Genomic DNA, 15,509 nt, shown 5'->3' with positions numbered 1-15,509 from the left:
AATTTTACAAGAGTAACTTTGGAGAAGAGACCCTCGCAGATTTGAGGCAAAAAAAGGACCAAGTCCCTCCGTATGCTACGCCACTGGCAATTTTTTTAAAAATTGGATTCATCAGTAATTGATAATTCACTACAATAACTGTAGAATGACCTTTTATTCGGTCAAACAAATACACAAAATACAACTCATAGAAGTTAAGGATGGAATCTCAGAACCGAAACGTCTAAAACAAAAACTGAATTCAGGTATGCGTTGTCCTTAAAAAGTTGTCCTAATAATGTTTTTACAGATTTTAAAAATACGTTGAAATAAGTGCAACTTTTTGATTTTGTCCAAATATTTCAAAATCCGAAAAAGATAAAATCGTTCTGAAAGCGGCACTTAATTGGTAACTAAACGCCCTACAAATTTCCCCATTTAACCAATTTTCTATCTCCTATAGTTTCCAAGATACCCATACATGTACACCCAATTTGGGCCACACTGTATACAAGATAAATGTACTTGATATTATACGACGATTTTTTTTAAACTAATGAGTTTCCAACAAAATACCGCGGAACCGCTGTAGACCCTCAATAAAGTAAAAACTATGCAAATTTTTATTTATTACCTAAAGCACTTTTGGGTGGCCTGACACCACACGCACCGCCCCTTCTGGTCCAAACATTGATCGCACCCGGTTCTCTGGTAACACGGGGTGGGACACTCGTAGACCGACGTGGCCGAACCCGGTCTTTGTCCTATTCTCATGCAGCGAGCCTCCTCGACCCACCTAAAATCGAATAATTGACCACCCTCCCTAAAATAAACCATGATTTCCTTACCATTCGCACAATTCGGTCTCAATACACGACGTGCACGAGATGTAGTTGCTACAGTTCGGACACATGCCGGACAACAGCGTTAAATAGCGCCAATCGCCGTCCACGTTACAGTTTTCTTGCTCGTTTTCGCTTCTCTCCTGACAGGTGGACGTCAATTCGCACCAGCCGCACTGCGAATCCGTTAAACAGTGCAAACAGTTGGCGTATTGGGCACAGGAACCGTTCGCGTACGGTTCTAGATATTCAAACGTAAACACCTGAAATGAGAAGTATTTTTTTATTAGGACAACCTAACTGCAGATATATTGAATATATTGAAGCAGATGATTAAAAATTCTATCAGTTTTGATAATATTGTAAAGCTCATTCAAAGATATTCCGTTGATCTTTTGACCGCAATAAAACCATTGTAGTATCCATTGGGTCATAAAAAGACCAAAAATTATCATATTTGTGGTCCGGATTAGAAATTTGACGAATGACGAAAACACACTCATGATACTGCACAAAAAGGATCCCTCAATAAGGCACCCTCAAATAAAAGGAAGAAGATAACATTAATACATGCAGGCTCAGAAAAAGGCTACGTTCCAAACTACCTATTACTTTCGGCTAAAAATATATCATATTCTTCTCTGGATTACCACCGTGACTCTGAATCGTGAATTTGAAAATTGGCTTGTTAAAAATGCTCCAAAAAATAGTGTTATTGTTATGAATAATGCTAGTTGTTATAGTCGTCAAATTACCTTGTTCTAATAGCACTAAAGCACAAATTTTATAGTAGACAGTAACATATATTTTGAAGAGACGTACAAAAAACGAGAACTTTTAGAAATACTAACAGCTTTTAACATAAATAACTTGTGCCTGTATTATTCCGAAAATTAATATTAAAAGAAAATAAAAGTATGAGGACTATGCTTCTATTTTTACTGCAGAGGCATTAGCAATATTGGAAGAACTGGAATTTATTACTGATGCTAATATAATCTAAAACTTTTTAATACTTTCTGATTCACAATCAGTTTTGCAATTCGAGAGGATCAGTAATCTTGATAAACATAATACTAAGGTAGCATTCATTTGGTTAAAAGGACACATAGGATTGCTAGGAAATGAATTGGGAGATAAAGAGGCCAAGGAAGCAATTAAGACGAGACGGTTTCTTTCCAAAGTACGCTTTAGTGATATAATTCCAATTATCCGAAAGAGGTCTTCAGAAACTTAGAAAAAAAATATCTTGCATATTTAGCAAATACTTCAAATACATACACTTTAATAAAAGCGTCCCTTAGCAGTTATAGTATGGTTTACAAATGTAACTTTCCAAGATATTTGACAACACCTTTCTTCAGATTGCTAGTGGGTCATGGTAATTTTAATAAATATTTACATAAATTAGGAATAAATGACTCATATATGTGAGATTCTGACAACCAGTCAACTGATGATTTGAACCATATTTTGTTTGAATGTAAAAATAATTTTGACGCAGTGAGGTGTTGTTGTTGGCTTGCTTCCGTCATACTTCACTTATGGCAAACGTAATTGCGGATGATGTTTTGCGGACGTAATTGCGGAATGGAGTCTATTTTCCTGAAAATTTTTGAAATTGTCCAAAAGGAAAATATAACTTGAAATAAAATTTTAGTAACTTGGAGATCCCTTTGTTTTTTCCCTATTGTTGACCTACCTATCCGAGCCCCCCTATGTTTCGTATGGTTCGCGTATGGTTCTAGATATTCAAACGTAAACACCGGAAATAGGAAGTTTTGCTTTATTAACACAAACTTGACTAATTATTAAAGCAGATGATGATTTTGTATTGCAGAGCTCTTCTGTAAAGATACTAGCAACCAGAATACCTGATTTGTTTCACATAACGATCACAATTATAAATTTAATTTAGTGCTCGAGGTTGTTAGTCCTACAGAGCTGCACTTTTAAATAGTGCAGGTCCTGATGAAATTCTTAACAAGGTGTTGAAAGAATGCTGCCATTAGTTTTGTCTCCCTTTGTACAAAAAGGATAGTATTTTTTTAAATCAAGATCTGTTCCTTGAAAAATAGAAGCTGTTCGATGTTGCTCCATTGTTAAAAGCTGTCAAACGATGTGTCTAATTAATGGCCAATAGGAATCATATCTTAATCATTAATTATATCTTAATCATAAAGCCGATTTTTCAAGAGATTTTGGTGGATCAACAACACGGATTTGTCAGTGGTCACTTAGTCGATACCAAGCTTTTCATATTTACTAACTTTATTTTTAGTTCATTCCATGTAGGTCTTGGAAAGTATATACCATTTATACCGACCTGATTTTTATAAAAAAAATTCAATTTTTTCATAAAAAAATCATTTTTTCCAACCCCTTGTCCATTAATTAAAAAACGCTGAAATAGGTGTCTAATGAAATTAATTGAGCAATTTGTATACCAATTTTCAAATTTCTATTTTGAGTGGTTTTTGAGTTATGACCATTTTGTGGTGAATTTTATAAAAAAATTCAACTTTTTCACAAAAAATCATTTTTTTTTAACTCCTTGTACATTAATTAAAAAACGCTGAAATAGGTGTCTAATGAAATTAATTGAGCAATTTGTATACCAATTTTCAAATTTCTATTTTGAGTGGTTTTTGAGTTATGACCATTTTGTGGTGAATTTTATAAAAAAATTCAACTTTTTCACAAAAAATCATTTTTTTTTAACTCCTTGTACATTAATTAAAAAACGCTGAAATAGGTGTCTAATGAAATTAATTGAGCAATTTGTATACCAATTTTCAAATTTCTATTTTGAGTGGTTTTTGAGTTATGACCATTTTGTGGTGAATTTTATAAAAAAATTCAACTTTTTCACAAAAAATCAATTTTTTTCAACTCCTTGTACATTAATTAAAAAACGCTGAAATAGGTGTCTAATGAAATTAATTGAGCAATTTGTATACCAATTTTCAAATTTCTATTTTGAGTGGTTTTTGAGTTATGGGCATTTTGTGGTGATTTTTATAAAAAAATTCAACTTTTTCACAAAAAATCAATTTTTTTCAACTCCTTGTACATTAATTAAAAAACGCTGAAATAGGTGTCTAATGAAATTAATTGAGCAATTTGTATACCAGTTTTCAAATTTCTATTTTAAGTGGTTTTTGAGTTATGGGCATTTTGTGCTGATTTTTATAAAAAAAATTTAACTTTTTCACAAAAAATCAATTTTTTTCAACTCCTTGTACATTAATTTAAAAACGCTGAAATAGGTGTCTAATGAAATTAATTGAGCAATTTGTACACCAATTTTCAAATTTCTATTTTAAGTGGTTTTTGAGTTATGGGCATTTTGTGGTGATTTTTATAAAAAAAATTTAACTTTTTCACAAAAAATCAATTTTTTTCAACTCCTTGTACATTAATTAAAAAACGCTGAAATAGGTGTCTAATGAAATTAATTGAGCAATTTGTACACCAATTTTCAAATTTCTATTTTAAGTGGTTTTTGACTTACGAGCATTTTGTGGTGATTTTTATTAAAAAAATTTAACTTTTTCACAAAAAATCAATTTTTTTCAACCCCTTGTCCATTAATTAAAAAACGCTGAAATAGGTGTCTAATGAAATTAATTAAGCAATTTGTATACCAATTTTCAAATTTCTATTTTAAGTGGTTTTTGAGTTATGGGCATTTTGTGGTGATTTTTATAAACAAAATTTAACTTTTTCACAAAAAATCAATTTTTTTCAACCCCTTGTACATTAATTAAAAAACGCTGAAATAGGTGTCTAATGAAATTAATTGAGCAATCTGTAAACCAATTTTCATGTTTCTATTTTAAGTAGTTTGTGAGTTATGACCATTTTGTGGTGAATTTTATAAAAAAAATTCAACTTTTTCACAAAAAATCATTTTTTTTCAACTCCTTGTACATTAATTAAAAAACGCTGAAATAGGTGTCTAATGAAATTAATTGAGCAATTTGTATACCAATTTTCAAATTTCTATTTTAGGTGGTTTTTAAGTTATGGGCATTTTGTGGTGATTTTTATAAAAAAAATCAACTTTTTCACAAAAAATCTTTTTTTTAACTCCTTGTACATTAATTAAAAAACGCTGAAATAGGTGTCTAATGAAATTAATTGAGCAATTTGTATACCAATTTTCAAATTTCTATTTTAAGTGGTTTTTGAGTTATGGGCATTTTGTGGTGATTTTTATAAAAAAAATCAACTTTTTCACAAAAAATCTTTTTTTTTCAACCCCTTGTCCATTAATTAAAAAACGCTGAAATAGGTGTCTAATGAAATTAATTGAGCAATTTGTATACCAATTTTCAAATTTCTATTTTGAGTGGTTTTTGAGTTATGACCATTTTGTGGTGAATTTTATAAAAAAATTCAACTTTTTCACAAAAAATCATTTTTTTTTAACTCCTTGTACATTAATTAAAAAACGCTGAAATAGGTGTCTAATGAAATTAATTGAGCAATTTGTATACCAATTTTCAAATTTCTATTTTGAGTGGTTTTTGAGTTATGACCATTTTGTGGTGAATTTTATAAAAAAATTCAACTTTTTCACAAAAAATCAATTTTTTTCAACTCCTTGTACATTAATTAAAAAACGCTGAAATAGGTGTCTAATGAAATTAATTGAGCAATTTGTATACCAATTTTCAAATTTCTATTTTGAGTGGTTTTTGAGTTATGGGCATTTTGTGGTGATTTTTATAAAAAAATTCAACTTTTTCACAAAAAATCAATTTTTTTCAACTCCTTGTACATTAATTAAAAAACGCTGAAATAGGTGTCTAATGAAATTAATTGAGCAATTTGTATACCAGTTTTCAAATTTCTATTTTAAGTGGTTTTTGAGTTATGGGCATTTTGTGCTGATTTTTATAAAAAAAATTTAACTTTTTCACAAAAAATCAATTTTTTTCAACTCCTTGTACATTAATTTAAAAACGCTGAAATAGGTGTCTAATGAAATTAATTGAGCAATTTGTATACCAGTTTTCAAATTTCTATTTTAAGTGGTTTTTGAGTTATGGGCATTTTGTGCTGATTTTTATAAAAAAAATTTAACTTTTTCACAAAAAATCAATTTTTTTCAACTCCTTGTACATTAATTTAAAAACGCTGAAATAGGTGTCTAATGAAATTAATTGAGCAATTTGTATACCAATTTTCAAATTTCTATTTTAAGTGGTTTTTGAGTTATGGGCATTTTGTGGTGATTTTTATAAAAAAAATTTAACTTTTTCACAAAAAATCAATTTTTTTCAACTCCTTGTACATTAATTAAAAAACGCTGAAATAGGTGTCTAATGAAATTAATTGAGCAATTTGTACACCAATTTTCAAATTTCTATTTTAAGTGGTTTTTGACTTACGAGCATTTTGTGGTGATTTTTATTAAAAAAATTTAACTTTTTCACAAAAAATCAATTTTTTTCAACCCCTTGTCCATTAATTAAAAAACGCTGAAATAGGTGTCTAATGAAATTAATTAAGCAATTTGTATACCAATTTTCAAATTTCTATTTTAAGTGGTTTTTGAGTTATGGGCATTTTGTGGTGATTTTTATAAACAAAATTTAACTTTTTCACAAAAAATCAATTTTTTTCAACCCCTTGTACATTAATTAAAAAACGCTGAAATAGGTGTCTAATGAAATTAATTGAGCAATCTGTAAACCAATTTTCATGTTTCTATTTTAAGTAGTTTGTGAGTTATGACCATTTTGTGGTGAATTTTATAAAAAAAATTCAACTTTTTCACAAAAAATCATTTTTTTTCAACTCCTTGTACATTAATTAAAAAACGCTGAAATAGGTGTCTAATGAAATTAATTGAGCAATTTGTATACCAATTTTCAAATTTCTATTTTAGGTGGTTTTTAAGTTATGGGCATTTTGTGGTGATTTTTATAAAAAAAATCAACTTTTTCACAAAAAATCTTTTTTTTAACTCCTTGTACATTAATTAAAAAACGCTGAAATAGGTGTCTAATGAAATTAATTGAGCAATTTGTATACCAATTTTCAAATTTCTATTTTAAGTGGTTTTTGAGTTATGGGCATTTTGTGGTGATTTTTATAAAAAAAATCAACTTTTTCACAAAAAATCTTTTTTTTTCAACCCCTTGTCCATTAATTAAAAAACCCTGAAATAGGTGTCTAATGAAATTAATTGAGCAATCAGTATACCAATTTTCACGTTTCTATTTTAAGTAGTTTGTGAGTTATGACCATTTTGTGGTGATTTTAATTAAAAAAACTCAACTTTTTCACAAAAAATCAATTTTTTTTAACCGCTTGTAAACAATACATTATAATGCACTCAATGGAGTCAGTTGCTATTAACCAATTTGAATTCTTAAAAGCAAATAGATGTTCAATAGCTTAGTGTATTGCGAACAGTCTGTCGGTTTAGTAAGTGAAATAGTTTTTTTCAAAATAATGTTCCTGTAATAATTAATTCTATAATAAAGCAAATAAAATTCTGGACTTTGTAACGGGATCATGTAGGGATTTTGGTAGTATTATCGTTTTATTTCAGTACACACTGTATATTATGCATTTAATTAATAAGCATTTTGATTATAAGTAAAAATTGTTTAATGCTCCGTGGCTCTAAAATCACGAATAACAAAGTTACTGAGGTTTGAAATAGAGAGTGACTGAGCGACGGCCCCTTTAACATATCGCTCTTACCAAATGCCCAATAACTCGTTAACTTTTAGTATTAGACAAAAATTATTATTTAGAATTAAATTCTCTATCGATTCAATAAATTTAATACAAAGTGTCCAAAAAATGTATGCAGTGCATTTAAATCTTTGTATATATTTATGGTCAGATCTCATCTTCAGTTTGCTAATGTAATATAGTCTTCTATCAAATAAATGTCAATAGGATTAAAAATGTTTAGCACAAATTTGTCAAGTTTAAGAGATTTTTCCTTTCAAGATCAGGTACACCTCTTTTTACTGACTAATCTATGTCTTATATATCAATAAATCCTTTATCAAGTAAAAGAGAGTACTACGATGTACATTTTGCTTTTAAGGTTCTAAATGAAATAACAAGATCCGATTGTTTTGCTCAATTCTTAATCCATTTTCCACTTTACTCAACCCGAAATCATTTAACATTTAACATTTACAGAGTTTCTGCAACAGTCAATAATCATGGAGAAAATTCTCATTACAGAAAAAAGCTCATTACATTCTTTTAAAAAAATCTGCAATTAGATGAATCTTAAGTTTAGCTTCTTAACTGATAAATATGTATACCTTTGTATCCTGTAAACGTTAATGAAAATAAATAAATAAATATACTGTGTCAAAGGCCTTTACAAAAATCTGAACGTATTTAATCACTTTGAAACCCTTTTTTCAGGCAATTGATTTTTCGTTCAGTCGGTTATAATAAATATTTAATTTCTCCCCTTTTTCCAAACACATACAATTTCATTAAATTGAATTATTTTGAATTTAAAGGAAAGGCGACCCCGTACAAACCTACTTTTGGCGTTTCGTCCGGTTTAAAATGCTGCAATTCCATCCTGCTTTGCTGATGGGCGTTGTACAACGGTCCCAGGACCTTAACGCTACGAAAATCGACCGGTATCCGTTCGTTATTCGATAAATCCTCGGGCCACTGGGAGTCTTTGCAGACCTTCTGGTCGGTAGTGAAGTTGGCGATCGTCTTTTCCGCCAACGTGACGGTGGCGCTCGAGTAGCTCGAGCACACTTTCACGGTTTCCTGCCAATCGGGCGGAAGCCTCAGGAATCCCGTTAACGTGGCCACCATTTGACCCACCAAACTATCACTGCGGGGCGACGACGTCATTCCGCCATTATAATCTGAAATTTCCATATAATAATAATAATATTAATTTTAAAAATTCCAAAATCATAATGACACATATTTAACAGATGGAGAGATTTAGCAAAGCTGCTGTATCTAAAATAACGTGAAACCTAATGTTACTCCCTACTATGATAACAAATATTCATAATAATAGTTTGATTTTGATTACATTTCAGAATGTCTTGAGAGAACAGTATTTTTAATATTACGTTTGAAACTAAATAGAGAAGGTTGAAGATTTTATAGAATTTAAGTACAAAATATGACATTTTAAGCCTTGCAGTTAACATTAATATACTACATTTCGAAAATCTTTATACTAAAAATTTAAAATAGAGCAGGTCTAGTACAAGTGTCTCAAACTGCAACTCATCATTAATTGACTTATTGTGTAATGATTTACGTAATTTATAGGATGCTGGAGAGAGCATAAATATTTCAAATCATATATTAATTTATGCAGATTTTGATTTGAAACAAATAATATATCCAAATATCCTTGTACATTAATTTAAAAACGTTGAAATAGGTGTCTAATGAAATTAATTAAGCAATTTATATACCAATTTTCAAATTTCTATTTTGAGTGGTTTTTGAGTTATGGGCATTTTGTGGTGATTTTTATAAAAAAAATTCAACTTTTTCACAAAAAAATCAATTTTTTCAACCCCTTGTACATTAATTAAAAAACGCTGAAATAGGTGTCTAATGAAATTAATTGAGCAATCTGTATACCAATTTTGAAATTTATATTTTCAGTGGTTTTTGAGTTATGGGCATTTTGTGGTGGTTTTTATTAAAAAAATTCAATTTTTTCACAAAAAATCTTTTTTTTTCAACTCCTTGTCCATTAATTACAAAAAGGCTGAAATAGGTGTCTAATGAAATTAATTGAGCAATTTGTGTACCAATTTTCAAATTTCTATTTTAAGTGGTTTTTGAGTTATGGGCATTTTGTGGTGATTTTTATAAAAAAAATTCAATTTTTTCACAAAAAATCAATTTTTTTTCAACCCCTTGTACATTAATTAAAAAACGCTGAAATAGGTGTCTAATGAAATTAATTGAGCAATTTGTATACCAATTTTCAAATTTCTATTTTGAGTGGTTTTTGAGTTATGGGCATTTTGTGGTGGTTTTTATTAAAAAAATTCAATTTTTTTACAAAAAATCATTTTTTTTCAACTCCTTGTCCATTAATTAAAAAACGCTGAAATAGGTGTCTAATGAAATTAATTGAGCAATTTGTGTACCAATTTTCAAATTTCTATTTTAAGTGGTTTTTGAGTTATGGGCATTTTGTGGTGATTTTTATAAAAAAAATTCAATTTTTTCACAAAAAATCAATTTTTTTTCAACCCCTTGTACATTAATTAAAAAACGCTGAAATAGGTGTCTAATGAAATTAAGTGAGCAATTTGTATACCAATTTTCAAATTTCTATTTTCAGTGGTTTTTGAGTTATGGGCATTTTGTGGTGGTTTTTATTAAAAAAATTCAATTTTTTTACAAAAAATCATTTTTTTTCAACTCCTTGTCCATTAATTAAAAAACGCTGAAATAGGTGTCTAATGAAATTAATTGAGCAATTTGTGTACCAATTTTCAAATTTCTATTTTAAGTGGTTTTTGAGTTATGGGCATTTTGTGGTGATTTTTATAAAAAAAATTCAATTTTTTCACAAAAAATCAATTTTTTTTCAACCCCTTGTACATTAATTAAAAAACGCTGAAATAGGTGTCTAATGAAATTAAGTGAGCAATTTGTATACCAATTTTCAAATTTCTATTTTGAGTGGTTTTTGAGTTATGGGCATTTTGTGGTGATTTTTATAAAAAAAATTCAACTTTTTCACAAAAAATCAATTTTTTCAACCCCTTGTACATTAATTAAAAAACGCTGAAATAGGTGTCTAATGAAATTAATTGAGCAATCTGTATACCAATTTTGAAATTTCTATTTTCAGTGGTTTTTGAGTTATGGACATTTTGTGGTGGTTTTTATTAAAAAAATTCAATTTTTTCACAAAAAATCATTTTTTTTCAACTCCTTGTTCATTAATTAAAAAACGCTAAAACAGGTGTCTAATGAAATTAATTGAGCAATTTGTATACCAATTTTCAAATTTCTATTTTGAGTGGTTTTTGAGTTATGGGCATTTTGTGGTGATTTTTATAAAAAAAATTCAATTTTTTCACAAAAAATCAATTTTTTTTCAACCCCTTGTACATTAATTAAAAAACGCTGAAATAGGTGTCTAATGAAATTAATTGAGCAATTTGTATACCAATTTTCAAATTTCTATTTTCAGTGGTTTTTGAGTTATGGGCATTTTGTGGTGGTTTTTATTAAAAAAATTCAATTTTTTCACCAAAAATCTTTTTTTTTCAACTCCTTGTCCATTAATTAAAAAACGCTGAAATAGGTGTCTAATGAAATTAATTGAGCAATCTGTATACCAATTTTGAAATTTCTATTTTCAGTGGTTTTTGAGTTATGGGCATTTTGTGGTGGTTTTTATTAAAAAAATTCAATTTTTTCACAAAAAATCATTTTTTTTCAACTCCTTGTCCATTAATTAAAAAACGCTAAAACAGGTGTCTAATGAAATTAAGTGAGCAATTTGTATACCAATTTTCAAATTTCTATTTTGAGTGGTTTTTGAGTTATGGGCATTTTGTGGTGATTTTTATAAAAAAAATTCAACTTTTTCACAAAAAATCAATTTTTTCAACCCCTTGTACATTAATTAAAAAACGCTGAAATAGGTGTCTAATGAAATTAATTGAGCAATCTGTATACCAATTTTGAAATTTCTATTTTCAGTGGTTTTTGAGTTATGGGCATTTTGTGGTGGTTTTTATTAAAAAAATTCAATTTTTTCACAAAAAATCATTTTTTTTCAACTCCTTGTTCATTAATTAAAAAACGCTAAAACAGGTGTCTAATGAAATTAATTGAGCAATTTGTATACCAATTTTCAAATTTCTATTTTGAGTGGTTTTTGAGTTATGGGCATTTTGTGGTGATTTTTATAAAAAAAATTCAACTTTTTCACAAAAAATCAATTTTTTTCAACCCCTTGTACATTAATTAAAAAACGCTGAAATAGGTATCTAATGAAATTAATTGAGCAATTTGTATACTAATTTTCAAATTTCTATTTTGAGTGGTTTTTGAGTTATGAGCATTTTGTGGTGATTTTTATAAAAAAAATTCAACTTTTTCACAAAAAATTAAATTTTTTCAACCCCTTGTACATTAATTAAAAAACGCTGAAATAGGTGTCTACTGAAATTAATTGAGCAATCTGTATACCAATTTTCAAATTTCTATTTTAAGTGGTTTTTGAGTTATGGGCATTTTGTGGTGATTTTTATAAAAAAAATTCAACTTTTTCACAAAAAATTAAATTTTTTCAACTCCTTGTATATTAATTAAAAAACGCTGAAATAGGTGTCTAATGAAATTAATTGAGCAATTTGTATACCAATTTTCAAATTTCTATTTTGAGTGGTTTTTGAGTTATGAGCATTTTGTGGTGATTTTTATAAAAAAAATTCAACTTTTTCACAAAAAATTAAATTTTTTCAACCCCTTGTACATTAATTAAAAAACGCTGAAATAGGTGTCTACTGAAATTAATTGAGCAATCTGTATACCAATTTTCAAATTTCTATTTTAAGTGGTTTTTGAGTTATGGGCATTTTGTGGTGATTTTTATAAAAAAAATTCAACTTTTTCACAAAAAATCAAATTTTTTCAACTCCTTGTACATTAATTAAAAAACGCTGAAATAGGTGTCTAATGAAATTAATTGAGCAATTTGTATACCAATTTTCAAATTTCTATTTTAAGTAGTTTTTGAGTTATGGGCATTTTGTGGTGGTTTTTATTTAAAAAATTCAATTTTTTCACAAAAAATCAATTTTTTCAACCCCTTGTATATTAATTAAAAAACGCTAAAATAGGCGTCTAATGAAATTAATTAAGCAATTTGTATACCAAATTTCTAATCTCTATATCAAGTAGTTTTTGAGTTATGACCATTTTGTGGTGATTTTTCATCTTTAAATATCGCTCAATAAGTGGCATTAAATTACTCATCAATCAATATTCTATTTTATTATATATTTATTTTTTTCTGTAATATATTCGATTTGATATAAACGTGATAACAAAGTAAATTAGATTCAATCGGGAGTTAATAAATAATACCTATAGTGGTGGCGTTTAAGGTGGCAACGCTGTCCGGCTGCGAGAAGTTCGGCGGATGTTTGTATTGCACGTAGGTGAGCCCGGGACGTCGATCTAAGTTGGCGCAGTCCTGGGGCGTCCCGATTTCTTGTCCCTTCGATCCCCACCACCCCAAAGTTTGACTGGGACTGTCCACCTGCGACCCGCAGGTGCCGTGTGGGTCGTCCCTCGGATGACATCGGGCGTTTTGGACGCACCACGAGCACTCGCCCAAACCTAAATCAAATCAAGTTTAAATTCAAATTTTAGGTAAGTTTTTATTTCAATTTTTTTAGATCTTAAGTTATTAAGACCAACTGATCGGGGTCATATAAATCATAGTCAATTAATGATTCTTATTATAGTTTTTATAAATAACATAGGTCCTATGGCCAATAAAAACTTGAAATAAACAAGGTTTCACGGTTATTTAAGAAAAAATCGATAATTGCTTGTTGATAAATTTTCTGAATTGTTTTATTCATGTTTACAGTACCTCAACTTATATACATACTTCCAAAAATAGTTATGAGGCTAGATGCATTATGAAATTCTTGGCGAAAAATATGCAATCATAACTGTAACAATTGTTATCGAATTAATTCAAAATTTGAATATTTGAATGGGTTGGACTATTCTAGAGATGTCGTTTATGGAAACTGCTTGACACAAATTCAAAAAAAAACGAACTGAAAAAATTCAAAACTGCAAACTTTTTAAATCTGTCTCTTTTTTATATGCTATAATGCATTTATTTATGTTTTATAAGATTTTTCTCTTGAACTAAGGTCCTAAGGTCCCATGGATATCTAAGGTTAAGTAGAGCAGGGTATTGGTATAAGTTTTCTACATTGGGACTTCGCCTCTTTTCACGATAGTACAATTACGTTTAGGATATAATTATTTATTAATCTAAATTGTGAAAATAAAGTCTTTATTATTGACATACCTAACCTATAAGAGGCAGACGACGGTCTTTCCTGCTCGCCCCCGTGTAAATGTCCATGCACCAAACAAGAATGACAATCTTGCAAGGCGGGACACACGCCCGGACACCTGGCCGTCTGCAGGTTGGTGGTGCAGTTCGCGCCGACCGTTCGGCCGTAGCAGCGATCGTCCGCGCTACACCAGCCGCACTCCGGATCGGCCGCGCACGCGCTAAACGTCTGATGGAGGGCGCAGGCTTTCGGGGGGATCCCGCGTAAGGCGGGCGGCGCCGTCCACGCCAGCAGATCCCCGTTCACGTTTCCGTGGTAGCCGCCGATCAGGATGAGGGTGTGATTGTTGCGGACGCTCGACGCGTGCGCGAACACTCCCTGCTGTTTCGGGTATCTGGAAATGTTGAATTCTCATTTATATATCAAATCAAAATATGCATTGTTGTTAACAAAACCTAAGAAATACAGCAGCGGTACTCTCTAACTCGATAAACATAGAAATATAGAAAGAAAATATCTTTCTATGCGCGTTTAGCACTCGCTAACCTTTTCTCTATGTCACTCGACATCGTTCGGCTTTAGACATTCTTATACTACCCAATCTACAAACATTAGCCTATTTTTATAGGTAATGGGATTTTTCACAGCCCACAATGTCTCAATTACTGAAATGTCATTCGACATTATCGATCTTTTAAGTAATAAGTATGCTGTGTTATTGTTTCTGTTTTCATTCTATATCCATAAGGGATGCCTATGATAAGGGAAAAGTTTTCTTATAGATTTTTTAAGTAATTTTAGGTGTCAATAAGACGGTGAATTTTATGATGGATCCTCCTAATTTTATCTTACCTCTTTCCTAGTGTGTATTTATAATAGCTTAATATATTATCTTTTTTTTATTTAAATATATTTACTATTAAATTTATATTTTAATATTTGTCTTAAAATATAGATTTATGATAATAATATTATTAATTTTGCCTTAGAAATGGAAGAGAAAAAACAAACGATTGAATTAAGGATAAAAGGATTATATAGATATATATAGTATTTTCAGAATTTGTGAAGAGTAATAAAACCCATTTCATTCCCTTCTGTGGAATCACTGGGAATTTCCCAATTTCGGGGCGTAAATAAGCATGGATAAACCTTATAAACTTAATGATCGTTTTAAACCTGAAAAAAGTAGTTAACAAATTATAGTTCACTCAAAGATATTATACCCTTGATCTTTTGACCGCAATAAAACCCTAATTATCTGTTGTAACCAAGTGATTTAAATAAGTTATTTTTTTATGGACTTTTATGGTTTAACATTTTCTAATAAAATACTATTCTTTATTTAATTAGTAGGTTTCATTTAGAATTACTTTCAAGCCGACCCTATTCCCTTTATCACTTCTTAAAAACGTTGGTCCTTGCACAATGGGGCCTAATGGTCTAATATGAGAATTCGTTGATTTTCAAATCTGCTACAAAAACATCCCCACGACAAAGATAAATACATCTTTTTTTCAATGTACTAAAAAGAGACGCAAGTAATTGCAAGACAATACAACCTCTTTCTATATTTCTATTCCGAAGGTTCCGACGGCAAACCGAAATCGATCGAAGCCAGTTGAGATAG

General features: G+C 29.6%; 1 protein-coding gene across 1 annotated transcript in view; it reads right to left on the bottom strand.

Annotated features, from left to right (window-relative positions):
* LOC126744297 (multiple epidermal growth factor-like domains protein 8) overlaps positions 1-15,509 on the bottom strand; it is a 77,333-nt gene that overhangs the window by 46,318 nt on the left and 15,506 nt on the right. The window contains exons 8-12 of the mRNA XM_050451675.1: positions 13,891-14,273; positions 12,924-13,178; positions 8,358-8,698; positions 828-1,084; positions 614-775 (exon numbers count right to left, since the gene is read on the bottom strand). Of these exons, the coding sequence (XP_050307632.1) occupies positions 614-775; positions 828-1,084; positions 8,358-8,698; positions 12,924-13,178; positions 13,891-14,273 (1,398 nt within the window). The remainder of the gene's footprint in view (positions 1-613; positions 776-827; positions 1,085-8,357; positions 8,699-12,923; positions 13,179-13,890; positions 14,274-15,509) is intronic.

The sequence above is a fragment of the Anthonomus grandis genome, chromosome 13, assembly GCF_022605725.1.
Source record: "Anthonomus grandis grandis chromosome 13, icAntGran1.3, whole genome shotgun sequence".
Taxonomy (NCBI): domain Eukaryota; kingdom Metazoa; phylum Arthropoda; class Insecta; order Coleoptera; family Curculionidae; genus Anthonomus; species Anthonomus grandis.
This window is presented reverse-complemented; position numbering and strand designations above follow the sequence as displayed.